The 13587-nt window shown below is 42.6% G+C and overlaps 1 protein-coding gene across 1 annotated transcript in view; it reads right to left on the bottom strand.

Moving 5' to 3' along the window:
* Positions 1-12944, bottom strand: part of STAG3 (stromal antigen 3) — a 33008-nt gene extending 20064 nt beyond the window's left edge. The window contains 7 exon segments of the mRNA XM_018564808.1: positions 2050-2170; positions 3696-3776; positions 3857-3944; positions 6522-6592; positions 8135-8335; positions 12439-12528; positions 12891-12944. Coding sequence (XP_018420310.1) covers positions 2050-2170; positions 3696-3776; positions 3857-3944; positions 6522-6592; positions 8135-8335; positions 12439-12528; positions 12891-12944 — 706 coding nt within the window.
* Positions 12945-13587: the final 643 nt, after the last annotated feature.

Raw genomic sequence — 13587 nt, forward strand, 5'->3', positions numbered from 1 at the left:
GAGAGAGAGAGAGAGAGAGAGAGAGAGGGATTAAAGGATTATGAAGTCACACCACTTACTATCAAAAATGTTACTCAATAAAGTATATACTGTTTTCATATAAACTTAATACCACCCACACAGTGCAAACTTACAAAACCCACAATACAAAGCACCATATGCAATTACTTCTACATCATAGCAATGGCATGGTCACATTTTGCACGAGAGTCAATCAAAAAGTAAAGCTTTCATGTCTGTAATTGGAGATCTATTAGTGACTGTGAATGTTAATGTACCATGTTATAGAGGTGTCCTTACCCCACTAATGTATACTTTTCTTTTTCAGATTGAGTGATTAGAACCAATGGATCTGCAGCTAAAACAACGAGCGGTCATTGAATTTCTGGCAAAAGAGGGTTGCGCACCTAAGGAAATCCATAATCGACTAAAATATATGTTTATGGGGGCCACTGCAAGAGATATACAGGTAGAGAGCACCACTGCAAGAGACATACAGGTAGAGAGCAGCGACTGCATGCCTGTAACTCTGTAACTAAATACATCAACCTGATGTTGATTGATTAATTGCTGAGTGTTTAAGGTCTGTAGAGCAATGGTCTACAGATGTCTGCACATGATGACGTCATTGAGGAAGCAGCCACTGGATGGCGAAGTAAAGAGGCTTCCTGGGGCCAGTCATCCAGCAGGACAGAAGGTAAGTATTTCTGCCTAATAAAAGCTGATTACAATACAATGAGGCATGGGGGGGGGGGGAACACATACCAATAAACTATATTAGAGAAAAAATGAAGAAAGGTTCGGACTTTTAAGGTACTCCAAGGATCACAAAAGTGGTGTTTGTATAAAATATAACACATTTTTTATTTGAACATATTTAAAACATGTACTTCTAAGTTATCTAAAAGGGATCAAAGGATGTAGCCGCATCCTCCCACATGTTATCTTGATATTACAGTACTTTTACCATGTGCTGTGTGCCAGCTTTCTTTTCATGTTGTAATCCAGTGGGAGGTCGACAATTTCTACACGTTTCACGGAGATCCGCTTCTTCAGGAATAGGCTACTAAGGCCTTGTTCACACCAAATGCAGAGCAGATCCGGTCAGGTTTCTGCACACTCACGCTAGTCTGTTAGATGCGTTTTTGACTAAATAAAAAAAAAAGTTTAATGGGCTTTCAGTGCGTTCCAGGCATTTGCATGCGGTTTTGATGCGTTTACAGATCCAGAGCAGTTAAAATAGGGCCTGCTGCAGTTTTTTCACCTGCTCTGGAACTGCACGCTGCGATGTGAACTGGAGCTAAAAATCCCATAGGAATACATTGGACGCAGTTTTGACCTGGTCTGCAACTGCTCTGCACCTGCTCCGCGCTTGGTGTGAACAAGGCCTAATAGGAAACGCGTAGAAATTGTCGTCCTCCCACATGTTGTGCATTACAGCATGAAAAAAAAAAAAGCTGGCACACAGCACATGGTAAAAGTACTGTAATATCAAGATAATATGTGGGAGGATGCAGCTACATCCTTTGATCCCTTTTAGATCATTTAAAGTACATGTTTTAAATATGTTCAAATAAAACAATGTGTTATATTTTATACAAAACAGCTTAAAATCTAAATGTCACCAGCACGACAGAAGCTCATAAGTCAGTGCAAATCCATTTATTAATAGATGTTGCTCAGAGTAACAAGCGCTTTCGGAGCCGCAAAGGGTCCCCTTCATCAGGCTCAGGAGTAGACAATGTCTGGTGACATTTACATTTGAGGTAAGTTGTTTTGTGTGCGGCGCCATCCGCTGTCATTTCAAGCACCCATTTACTTATTTGGGGATTTCCGGTAAGGAGTGCTACAGGATTTATGACCTTTTATATTTTATACAAACCGAACTTTTTTTGTTTTTTCTCTAATATATTTCTGCTCATTACTGGAATTTTTGTAGCTGACTGTAGTTCCATTTTAGAAACCTTTACAAACACGTGACTGGTAAAGTTTTCATCCACAAAGATGATCATTTTGCTTCAGTTTCTAAGACAGAAAAGGGAGAATGACTGTACATTTGATTTCAGGTTAATTTTACCTGCTCTCTGACCCTGCGATTGAGATCCGACAGAAAACTCTGACACAAGTCTATGAATGTGTGAAGTTTCTTACAAAGGGCAGTCACCTCCGTCTGATAAGAAAGAGAACAATAAGGGAGATGAACGATGGAGGCAAAAGTAAACACAAACCGGGAAGATGAAAAGGAAGAATGATGGGACAAAGCAATTCAATCATTAGTACAATCAGTAGTATGGGAAATATTTTTTTTTCATTTACTTTGCACCTCAGCTCAGTGGCCATAATGTGGCATTTTCCTGATGCTGCATTCAAGAAAATATACTAATAACATTCCTTTTTGCTTCCAATCACACAGAACTAATGAACAAGCAATTTCGCAGGACGAACAGTTCTGTGAATACACAGTGATACTGTGAGTATATGTGGTGATGAGATTTGAAGAATGTCGCCAGCACACCAAAGATCCTTCAAGAATCACCAAATGTTAATTTATTGAACAAGTTGTCAAAAAATAGGAAACATTTTCATATTTTTTGACAACTTGTTCAATAAATGAACATTTGGTGATTCTTGAAGGATCCTTGGTGTGCTGGTAACATTCTTCAAATCTTATGCTTACCGCGGCGCCATCCGCAGTCATTCCAAGCACCCTCCCTTATCACTTGGGATTTCCGGTAAGGAGTGCAACAAGAACTTGTACATTTATATGTGGTCATGGGCCCGCCTCACTAAGACCCCCTTCATTTACAGTATAATGATGCAGAAAACATCTCTAATGCTATTACGTCACCACTGCTCTCTGCAAAATTCAGACCCACCCAAAGCGTGTGACCTGCTTAAAGACTTCAGAAAAAGGTAAATGTGACGGACCCCCGTACTCAGGATGAGTATGTCCGCCGCTGTCTTCTTCCTTGCTGAGGAGATATTGCAACCTGAAGATCCTTAGCTCCCAGTTTCCCCAGTCACTAGCCAAGGCTTGAGTGTAGGGTAAACAAACTCTCATTTATTGAGCAACTGCACAAACTTTTATACAGAAAGTGATGAAATCAGAATATAAAAAAAAAAATAGAGGCATCTGTGTGTACAACAAAACGTTTGGTAGGGTCAAGAGCGGCTAGTACTGGGGCCTGAACAAGTGCTTGTTTAAGCTGCTGGAAGGCTGCCTCACACTCCGGGGACCACAGGACCTGTCGGGGAAGACTCTTACGAGTCAGGTCAGTCAGGGGTTTGGCGATGGCGCTGTAATTGGGGACAAACCGCCTATAGTATCCTGCCGTACCCAGGAAAGCTAGAACTTGAGTCTTAGTACGGGGGGTGGGCCAGTTAGACAGCAGCTTGAGTGAGTGATCTTCGTTAGCAAAAATGTTCCAGTACTGGGATCCTACTACCTATGTAGAAGGGCGTAGCCCACAGGGATGATATATGCCTTCCTGCCTTAGCCTAGCGTCCAATTCCTGAAGCCATGGATGATACCCCAGTGGTCTGCTTTTTACCCCAATGAGTGTTGGAAGAAAACTGCCATGTTCATAATGCAGAAAAAGTATCTATAAATAGGTTAAATTGCCAAAACCAGACACATACTCTACCAGTTATTGATCTATGGATTGGCATACCTGTAAAAGTGAATACAATCTTACCTCTGATGGTTCTACGTTGGTAAGGTGGGAGAGCGTCCAGAGAAGAGAGAAGTGACAGCAGACAAGAGAGGGGAGGACAATCTGTATAAAAAGAAGGAACTTGATATTCATAAACTTCAGTTCAGCATCTGAGATGACACATTTGGATTCGTCCATTTTACCTGCTCAGGAACTTCTCCCGTGTCCACGGCCTTCTGCAGAATTTGGCAACACGGCTCAAACAGCTCCCACTTGGTAAGATTGTAAGCACTGGGGAAGGTGTAAGAAGCAGATGAATGGCTACCATCTTGAAGTATGGAGCCAGTTAACATTGTATGCAAATGACCTGAAGTGCTATTACAAGCATCAACCAAGCCGCTGCATTAAAGCACTCCAGGGAACAAAATCTCAACCCATGCTGTGGGACTACCCCAGCACTGCAAGGGTTAAGTGCTCATTTGTGTCTAGGTTAAAAAGAAGTTATATTCACACTGAACCTTGGATCCAGCCGGCTGTGACAGCGCTCCCTCCAGCCAGTCTCCTCCGCTGCAGCAATGGTATTCCCCTACGCACTGGGTCTAAGAGCCACAATTTCCAAGGAGCAGGTGAGTATAACTTTTTTTTTTTTACCTAGACACAAACAAGCACTTAACCCTTCCAGTGTAGGGGTAGTCCCACTGCAAGGGTTAATAATTTTTCCCATCGGAGTTCTGCTTTAATGTAAATTCACCAAGACAGATGGTGCTCCTGAATTGTGTTTTTACATGCATCATTTATCCTTAATGCTTCTAATCAAACTCCAGAATGAATATATGTATCTATCTATCTATATATTGATATCTATATCTATATATATGACGGACGCTAGCCGTAAACTTCTCGTGGGTATTTGCTATAAACCTCCAAATATAGGGGAAGAGGGAGAAGTCAATCTTCACTCACAGATAGGAATAGCTGGGAGAGAGGGCAATGTAGTCGTGATGGGTGACTTCAATTACCCAGACATAAATTGGGCCAATGGAACTTCGGGTACGGCAAAGGCGGGGCGATTTCTAAACATACTGGACCCCTGGTGAGAGCCGGCACAGCCCACCTGAGACCCTTTAGACATCAGGTGGAGAACCCAGAGCAACAGAGTATGTAGCTTCATATTATTCTGCATTGCGCTGTGCAATGTATTGCTGGGATTTGTAGTCCTCTATAGCTGATGCTGTTCTGCATTGCTGTATAATGGTATTGCTGGGAATTGTAGTCCTCTATAGCTGATGGTAGTCATTATTGCTGGGATTTATAGTCCGCTATAGCTGATGGTATTCTGCATTGTTGTGTAATGTATTGCTGGGAATTGTAGTTCTCTAAAGCCAATGCCATTCTGCAATGCTGTACAAAGTATTTCTGAGTTAGTGGCAGAACTACAATGGGTCGCAGCAGTCATGCACGTGCACAGCCCTGACGTGGCATCCCTCCACTACCAGTGTGCTTTACATTTCCTAAACCGATAAATACATTCACACTACTGTTACATGGATGGCAAAAGTGGCAGACGGGCGGGGAGAAGGCGGGGGAAGAGGCAAAGCGGGAGGGGGGTCAAGTTGCTGCACCATGGGCCTCTGGGTTGTACTTGCCCCCTGGGCTAAAAGTTGCCAGTCAGCCCCTGTCTATATCTATAGATATCTCCATACATACACACACTTATTTTTATTATTTTTTAATTCTGGAAAGAATGGTGCTAGATTATATTATTATTGGTCTCCCATGGCGGAGATGGTGGTCCAATGTTGGCTAAAGGTAGCACAAACTAAGATCTAAAGTTGTGGTTTCAATGTGTAAAATCATAGGAAAATTCAGCCTTCCACAATGCCAATTCTGGTGAATGTGTCTAAGCCCACACCTTATACACGCTCATACATGGCTCTTATTGGAATTTTGTAAAATCCTTTTATTGACATTCATTGAGGGACATGGGAATCTTTAACTTTCAGGTTCTATTGCAGTCTATAGGAATATTGGACACAGGCAAACAAAACCCCAAAACAGAATAATCCCTCCTACCGTACTACCAGCATGTCTTAGTTGTTGGCAAAGCAGTACGAAAAGCATGAGCAGAAACACAAAGGGGTTGGGCTTGTGTCCCTAAATGGGCTTTAAGAAAAGGATTTGACAGTGAATATAAAAATACTATTTTATGTCTGATCCATTGAGGGACACAGAAGTCTTTCGGCTTTGGGAAGCCAAAAAGCTGTGGAGTGGGCAACAGGAAAAATATGCCTAAAAGCCTAAGAAAACAACAGCTGCCTGTAGGACCTTACGCCCGAGGCTGGCAGGTAAGGACTGGGTGGCAACCTTGCAAATTTGGAAAACAGTTGAAAAAAAATCACAAGAAGCGCTCACAGCTCTAGTAGAATGTGCATTGACAAGCAAAGGTGGAGCCCAATGCTTGATACCTTAAGCTTGAATGATGGTTTGTCCAAGCCATCTAGAGATGATGGAACATGAAGCTAATGCACTATTTTGGGGTCCATCAGGGATGACAAAAAGTCAAATCAGTCTTTGTAATGGAAGCAGTGGCTGAAAGACTGACTTGTAGAGCCTTAACCACATCCAAACATTAGAAGGACAAGTCTTTTTTTGTGAGCTGGAAGACAGGGATTGGTTAAGAAACCAGATTAAGAGTCCTACAGACACAAGGGTGAACTTGAGCAGACTTCATCGAAAAAGCAGTCGTCAACTTACTAACTAGGCAATGTCTTGGTATGAGGTTCTTTTTACAGACACCAAGATAGAGGCGACTAATCGTTAGATATTGAAATAATTCCACTTATTTCCTTTCATATTTGTGAGTGTTACCTGTACAAAGCCGAGAGTCTTTTCATCGTGGCAGCAGCGTTATACACATCATCTTCATCCAGATCAGACACCTAGAGAAAGAAAGTTTGTGATCTCGTCATAAACCTCGGCACTTCAAAGTAAACATATGATGAAAAGATGCATTGGTTACTTTCAGTAAAAAGCCAATGGCAAAGGCAGCCAAATTTATTCCAGAAGCTCAATCTTTCCGATTAAAGTAGTGCTTAGCCCCATCCCCGTCAACTTCCAAACCTAATGGCCATTGAGGATAGTCAGCTAATGAAAGGACCAACAGGGAGTTTAAGGAAGTAAAGTTCAACATGAATGGAAAAAGTAAAAATAACTTTAGATGCCCGTATCCCCATATCTACATGTGGTTTATACCAGCCTTCCTCAGCCAGGGTTCTATGGAGGTTTCCCCAGAGGTTACTAGGGGTTCCTTGACAAATTAGCACATTTAAGCCTCTCAGGTAAGTAAGCACTGACACCAATGATCTTTTTAGCTACCCTTAAGAGGGATATTCTTCTTTCTGACCACCAATGTAAGCAGCGTTCTTCCCACTGGCCACAAGTGTAAGATGCATTCTCCCCACTGACCACCAATGTAAGAGGCATTCTTCACACTGACCACCAATGTAAGAAGCATTCTTCCCACTGACCACCAATGTAAGAGGCATTCTTCCCACTGACCACCAATGTAAGGGGCATTCTTCCCACTGACCACCAATGTAAGAGGCATTCTTCCCACTGACCACCAATGTAAGGGAGCTCTTCACTGACCACTACCGTGAGGGGAGAATAGGATTTTTGTACTCACCGTAAAATCCTTTTCTCTCCGTTCATTGTTCATACAGCACTGTGTGTCCCCACCTCCCCCGGTGCCACAGTCGGCTTCCCGGGCTCCGCTGTCCCCCGTGCGAGCCCAGGACCAGCATGGTGTGTCTCCCCTGACAGATTGGAGGGAGCATCCAGCCACTTATCACTGGACCCGGAAGTGATGTGCATTACATCACTTCCAGTGTCACTGTGCACATTTTCCGGCTCCTAGAGCCAGGAGAAGAAGCTGGGGAAGCAGATCTCTGCTTCATCAGCTTCTTTGGGGTCTCTAGGTGACATTAGGGGTCTGAAAGACCCCTGATGTCTCTATAAAGAGGACCTGTCACACCTTATCTGCTATTACATAATAAAAGATATTAAAAAAATGGAAACATTTTGTTTTAAAGTCCCCCAGCTCCCCACGTGCACGCACATACAACGCAAACATGCGTCTGATGCGCCTACGTGCAAAAACGAAAATTGCACCACACGTTACATATCGTCGTGAGCGTTGGAGTGAGAGCAATAATTCTAGGCCCATCAATCACTGTTAAACACTAAACTGATGAGCAGTAAAAGCGTTTAAAGGGTCGTCTATGGGAAACTTTGGGTATTGTATTGTTTTGCGGTTTCACGGACGCACGCAATGTTACATTTGAATTGCCTAATGTCAGTGATAGGTTTACTTTACTAGAATTTTCAGGAGGTGATAAACAATGGCTTCTCCTGCAAATGCCTCAGTACATGTTTTCTTTGAGAAAATAATTTCCAGAATCTGGCCCTTGCGAGTCCGATACCTGCATGATGTCTGGAAGCAACTTTAGGAAGTGGTCACCGAGCCCATCCACCAACTGGCTGACTGTGAGGTCTGTCTTCTTGTGCAAGGTCTGGTTGCGGTCAGACAAAGCGTAGAGCGCCCGAGAACAGCTTTCCAGAACCTTCGGGTCCGTGTGTTTTTCCAGGATCTCTCGTATTTGCGTCAGAAGGAGCTCAAAGTACTGGAAGATGGGAACACAGAAGGGTTTTTAAGTTATGTGTTCACTGGTGATAATATTCTTTAAGGTGCACTTTTCAGTAACTTTACAAGTCTGCATGAATTCCTGATATGTCACAACATGCAACGGTTTGATTTTTAGGAAAGGCCGTACCTTTTAGTCCCCAGTCTCTCCTCCTCCCCCATTGATGGCTGCAACATACTAACTTTGTAACACGCAACAAGGTGAGAGTTTGCAGCAGGGGCTGTCTAATAGGCATGTGACAACACAGTCTAGAACTGCACAGGCACCAGATTTTACATGATTTTGTCATCTCTAAGCAGGCATCTCAGTCCAGGAAGTAGATGCTGACCCTGGATGATGCCTGAACAAAGATGGTTCCGTCTTTCTGGAGAGAAAAGCAGAAGGCGGTACAGAGACAGATTTACCAAAGGAGAAGAGACTGTTCACTTTGAATAATAAAATGTAATCTGGCTGCTGCAGGCGGCTAGTACACTGCACACGTCTTTATCTTCGTTCATTAACCCAGATGGACTATGATTAATAAAGACAAGTGCTACAGTGTTCTATCTGCCTGCAGCAGGATTACATTATATTAATCCAAGCGTACATCACCCAGTGGATGTTGGACATTTACGGATACAAATACTTTTGGATTTAACCCTTTATGGAATATTCAAACATAACATTCGTTCTCGGAGGACACGGCCAGCAGCCTCTGTTTCATTTATAGAAGAAAAAACATCCAACCTCAATTTCATGCAGCGAAGTTTATATGATGATTGAAATGTTTTATGTGCTAGGATTTTAATGAATCATACAAACATGTATTTGCATGGACAGAAATATAAATGGACATGGACGTTCAAAGCCAAGAGGAATTTGGGATAAAATATAGAGGTGGTCTCACAATGGCAATCTTTTTTATACCCCATTGAGGTTTTGATTAATTCTATTATGTTACTACACACACACACCCAAAAGTATTGGGACACCCCTCCAAACTATTGCATTCAGGTGTTCCAATCACCTCCATGGCCATAGGTGTATAAAATCACGCACCTCGGCATGCAGACGCTTCTACAGACATTTGTGAAAGAATGGGTCGCTCTCAGGAGCTCAGTGACTACAAGCGTGGTACCGTGATAGGTTGTCACCTGTGCAATAAGTCCATTCGTGACATTTCCTAGATACCAAATATATTCCGCGGTCACCTGTTAGTGGTATTATAACAAAGTGGAAGCAACCGGGAACAACAGCAAAATGACAGAGCGGGGTCAGCGCATGTTGAAGTGCGCAGAAGTCGCCAACTGTCTGCAGAGTCAATAGCTACAGACCTCCAAACTTCGTGTGACCTTCAGATTGGCACAACAACAGTGCGTAGAGAGCTTCATGGAATGGGTTTCCATGGCCGAGCAGCTGCATCCAAGCCTTACATCACCAAGTGCAATGCAAAGCGTGGGATGCCGTGGTGTAAAGCGCGCCACCACTGGACACTAGAGAAGTGGAGACGTGTTCTCATGGAGTGACCAATCACGCTTCTCTGTCTGCCAATCCGATGGGCGTGTCTGGTGGTTGCCAGGAGAACGGTACTTGCCTGACTGCATTGTGCCAAGTGTAAAGTTTGGTGGAAGGGGGGATTATGCTCTGGGGTTGTTTTTCAGGGGTTGGGCTTGGCTCCTTAGTTCCAGTGAAGGGAACTCTTAAGGCATCAGCACACCAAGACATTTTGGACAATTTCATGCTCCCAACTTTGTGGGAACAGTTTGGGGACGGCCCCTTCCTGTTCCAACATGACTGCACACTAGTGCTCAAAGCAAGGTCCATAAAGACATGGATGGGGGAGTTTGGGGTGGAGGAACATGACTGGCCTGCACAGAGTCCTGACCTCAACCCGATAGAACACCTTTGGGATGAATTAGAGCGGAGACTGCGAGCCCGGCCTTCTCCTCCAACATCAGTACCTGACCTCACAAATGGTCCACAGACACACTCCTAAACCTTGTGGACGCCTTCCCAGGAAAATTGAAGCTGTTATAGCGGCAAAGGGCAGCTAACTCAATATTGAACCCTACGGACTAAGACTGGAAGCCATTAGAGTTCATGTGCGTGTAAAGACCGGCGTCCCAATACTTTTGGCAATATAGTATATGTACCAAGACCAAAAATGACGTGCTTCATGACCACCACAGGATGAAGCATAAGTACTGAGACCAGAGATGACTTGCTTCATGACAACAAGAGAAACTTCCAGGATTTAACTTATCCGGTATGAATCTCAGTTTTGTCGGCTAGCTGGAGAGACTCCCAGGATTAAATAATATCCCGTATGAATCAACTAGCAGCTCTTAGTAGCAGAATCTTCAATGAAGAAACAAACTAAAACTAAAATAATAAAGTGGAAGGAAGGAGACATCCATTCTCCTGAGGACACTAAGCGCAACTGGCAGGTGTGAGGTGAGAGGGGTTGTGTCCTTAAAGTGACAGGCTTTTCATTAATTTGCCTAGTGTCCATTCCTTCTAGATGCAGCAGCGTAACCCTACGTCTCAGAATTCTTCAGACCTTCATCACTCAATGGACAATAGAGAAATCTCAATCGCACTCATTAGTGGTATAAATTTGTCACAGACTAGGCATTAAGGTATAGTTCACTTTGCTATATACCGAATTGACCGTAGCACCTATTCATATGTATTCATATCTATAATGTCTGACACTTGACAGAGCTTATATTACTCCCTCTGACATTGGGGTTGATTTAATACAAGCAATGGAGCAGGTTCACTTTCTACAGTGTATGTTCACTCAACTCAAGCAAGATGAAGTTGTTTTCATTTTAAAACATCCAGTCACATAACAAGCAAACATCCTGTCATTTTATTTTATTGTTTATTTCCCTTGCACATGATTCAGCCTAATCCTACTTTGCCAAGTGAACAATTTCTACCCCTTTAGTAAATGGACCCCGTCGATTTCCAAGCTTTACCACTCTACCGCAGCAAGCAATTGGTAATTCTTTTTTTTCTTTCATTCTTAATGAAATCTCTATTCTCTCTTTAAAGAACATAATATATCAGAATACATATAAAATAGAGTGTGTTTTTAGTCACGCAAACATGAAATGCAGTAAAGAAAAATATTCCCAAAAGGGATACACTCCCTGGGAAAAATATAAACACACACACTAATAGCTATAAAAATATAGATATTAGTTTGTGTGTTATATTTTTCCCAAGGAGTGTATCCCTATGGGGGATATTTTTTCTTTACTGCATATTCTGGGTTCCACACTCCTTGGGAATATATAGGAATATTTGGAATTTCTGAGGTCTGGATCACTTTGGTTTCCCCGCTCTTGTGGATCCCCCATTTCTTTCACCTGTAAACATGAAATACTACATATAAATATATCATACTTGTTACAAGGACACTCCACTGTAGTCCAGGTAAATCAAGTAAAATTGTTTAAAAATCAAGTAAAATTGTTACAAGGACACTCCACTGTAGTCCAGGTAAATCAAGTAAAATGCAGTTTATTAAAAGGACAAACACAAAATAGCTTGCAGCAGCAACATCAGACAGTCCTTTATATGGCTCAGTAGCTTTCCTCATGAGCCCTCGCTCTGCTCTCTCAGCAGTGTGTCCCAGCAGTCCTAGGGTCACCGACCTTCCTGACTTCTCCCAGCCTTCCCTGGCTGTTCCTTATGTCGCACATGCACCTGAGTCTGCTGTGGCTTTGTGCTCCCTGCACCCACACAACTCCAACACTCCTTCCTGAACTCTGGTTCAGACTCCTAATAAGGCTGCTCTCAGCCACCTGATCCAGCTATACTGATTATTGGTAACACCTGGCCCCAGGACTGGAGATCTCATCCCACCCAGAGCTTACAAAATCTCCAGATCCCAGCTACAATTAGGAAAACTTGGAAGAACCTGGAAAGCCAGGTTCTTCCTTATAACCTGCTTTACTTTCTGGGCCCTCTCAGCCCCTTTGGCTGAGAGTCCTGGGTGCCAAGGTCGCCATCCTCCACCGTGGCATTGGCTTACACTGCCACAAATATATATATATATATATATTATATCTCCATCATATTATCATATTTACCTTTTGTAGTCTATCGGTACAATACATCTCCAGTTCTAGGTACCCCACCACCTTCAGGACAGTTTCCATTTTGTCTGCATCAGCCGAGAACTATAAAGAGAAGCAGGCTGGTTAAGTACAGCAGATCATATAATGCGCAATTTCCTCCGAGCCGTGCACGTTTCAAATACTATAGAGAAATGGAGACTTCTGATAAAATAATTGATCTCCATGCAATAACATACACACCATGTCCAAGGCTGCTAATTAGAAAGGGGGTCAGGGAAAAGACAAACATTTTCTTCACTGGAGTAGAATAAATTCCGGGATAAAGAAAGCTACAAATGAATGTACATGCAGCCCAAACGTATATTGACCCTTTTCATAATAAAATGTTCCCTGGGTTCTTATTGTATCAATCCACGTCTGACTTCTATATTAACTTGTTATCGCAGGCTCTATTTTAAACCAACCTTGCCTTGAGTTTTGCTGTTAACAGTGTTGTGGTCTCCGAGGATACACTTCATATTAAGATCAATTATCTTTCCGACAGTCCCATCTGCTATCTGTTCATTCCAGCCCATCACAAAACATGCACAAGCAGATACAAAATAATAACTATAAGTGGAAATCCACTAATTTATTCCAACATTTAAGTGTAGAAGAGTTGGATTCCCCTCAATTGTTCTCTGCAGCCTGTCACTCCACCCTGAAAATCTCCCCCAACTCTGGTCCACCATGTGAGCTTACCTTCCTGATTCACCTTAATAGTACAGTCTCTGTATTTTCCTATGGTGCATACACAAGGGGGCTTATAGCACAAGCTGTTGTAAGAGTTCTTTATAAAAATATATGTGGAAAAAGCTCTGCAGGCAAGATCCTGAAAGACAGTCCATGGTCACAATGGGAACAGGCCATATGACCCTGCAAGGACAAATGTTTCAGATGAAGTACGTTTCATATAGTCAGGGCTTGAAAAATTTGGCGGTGTCTCACCAGTCAGTCAAAAATTTCACCAGTCAGCATGACCGGACTATAGCCTTGCAATATATGTTAAAACATTTTGGGGACAGATAGAGCTTTCTTTTGTGACCCCACGGGGGGTTATTTTTTTTTTACTATATAAATTAAAAAAGTACCATAAATATATAAAAAAAAAAAGTTTCCCTA

This window comes from Nanorana parkeri, unplaced genomic scaffold (genome assembly GCF_000935625.1).
Source record: "Nanorana parkeri isolate BGI_ZX_2015 unplaced genomic scaffold, ASM93562v1 scaffold784, whole genome shotgun sequence".
NCBI lineage: Eukaryota > Metazoa > Chordata > Amphibia > Anura > Dicroglossidae > Nanorana > Nanorana parkeri.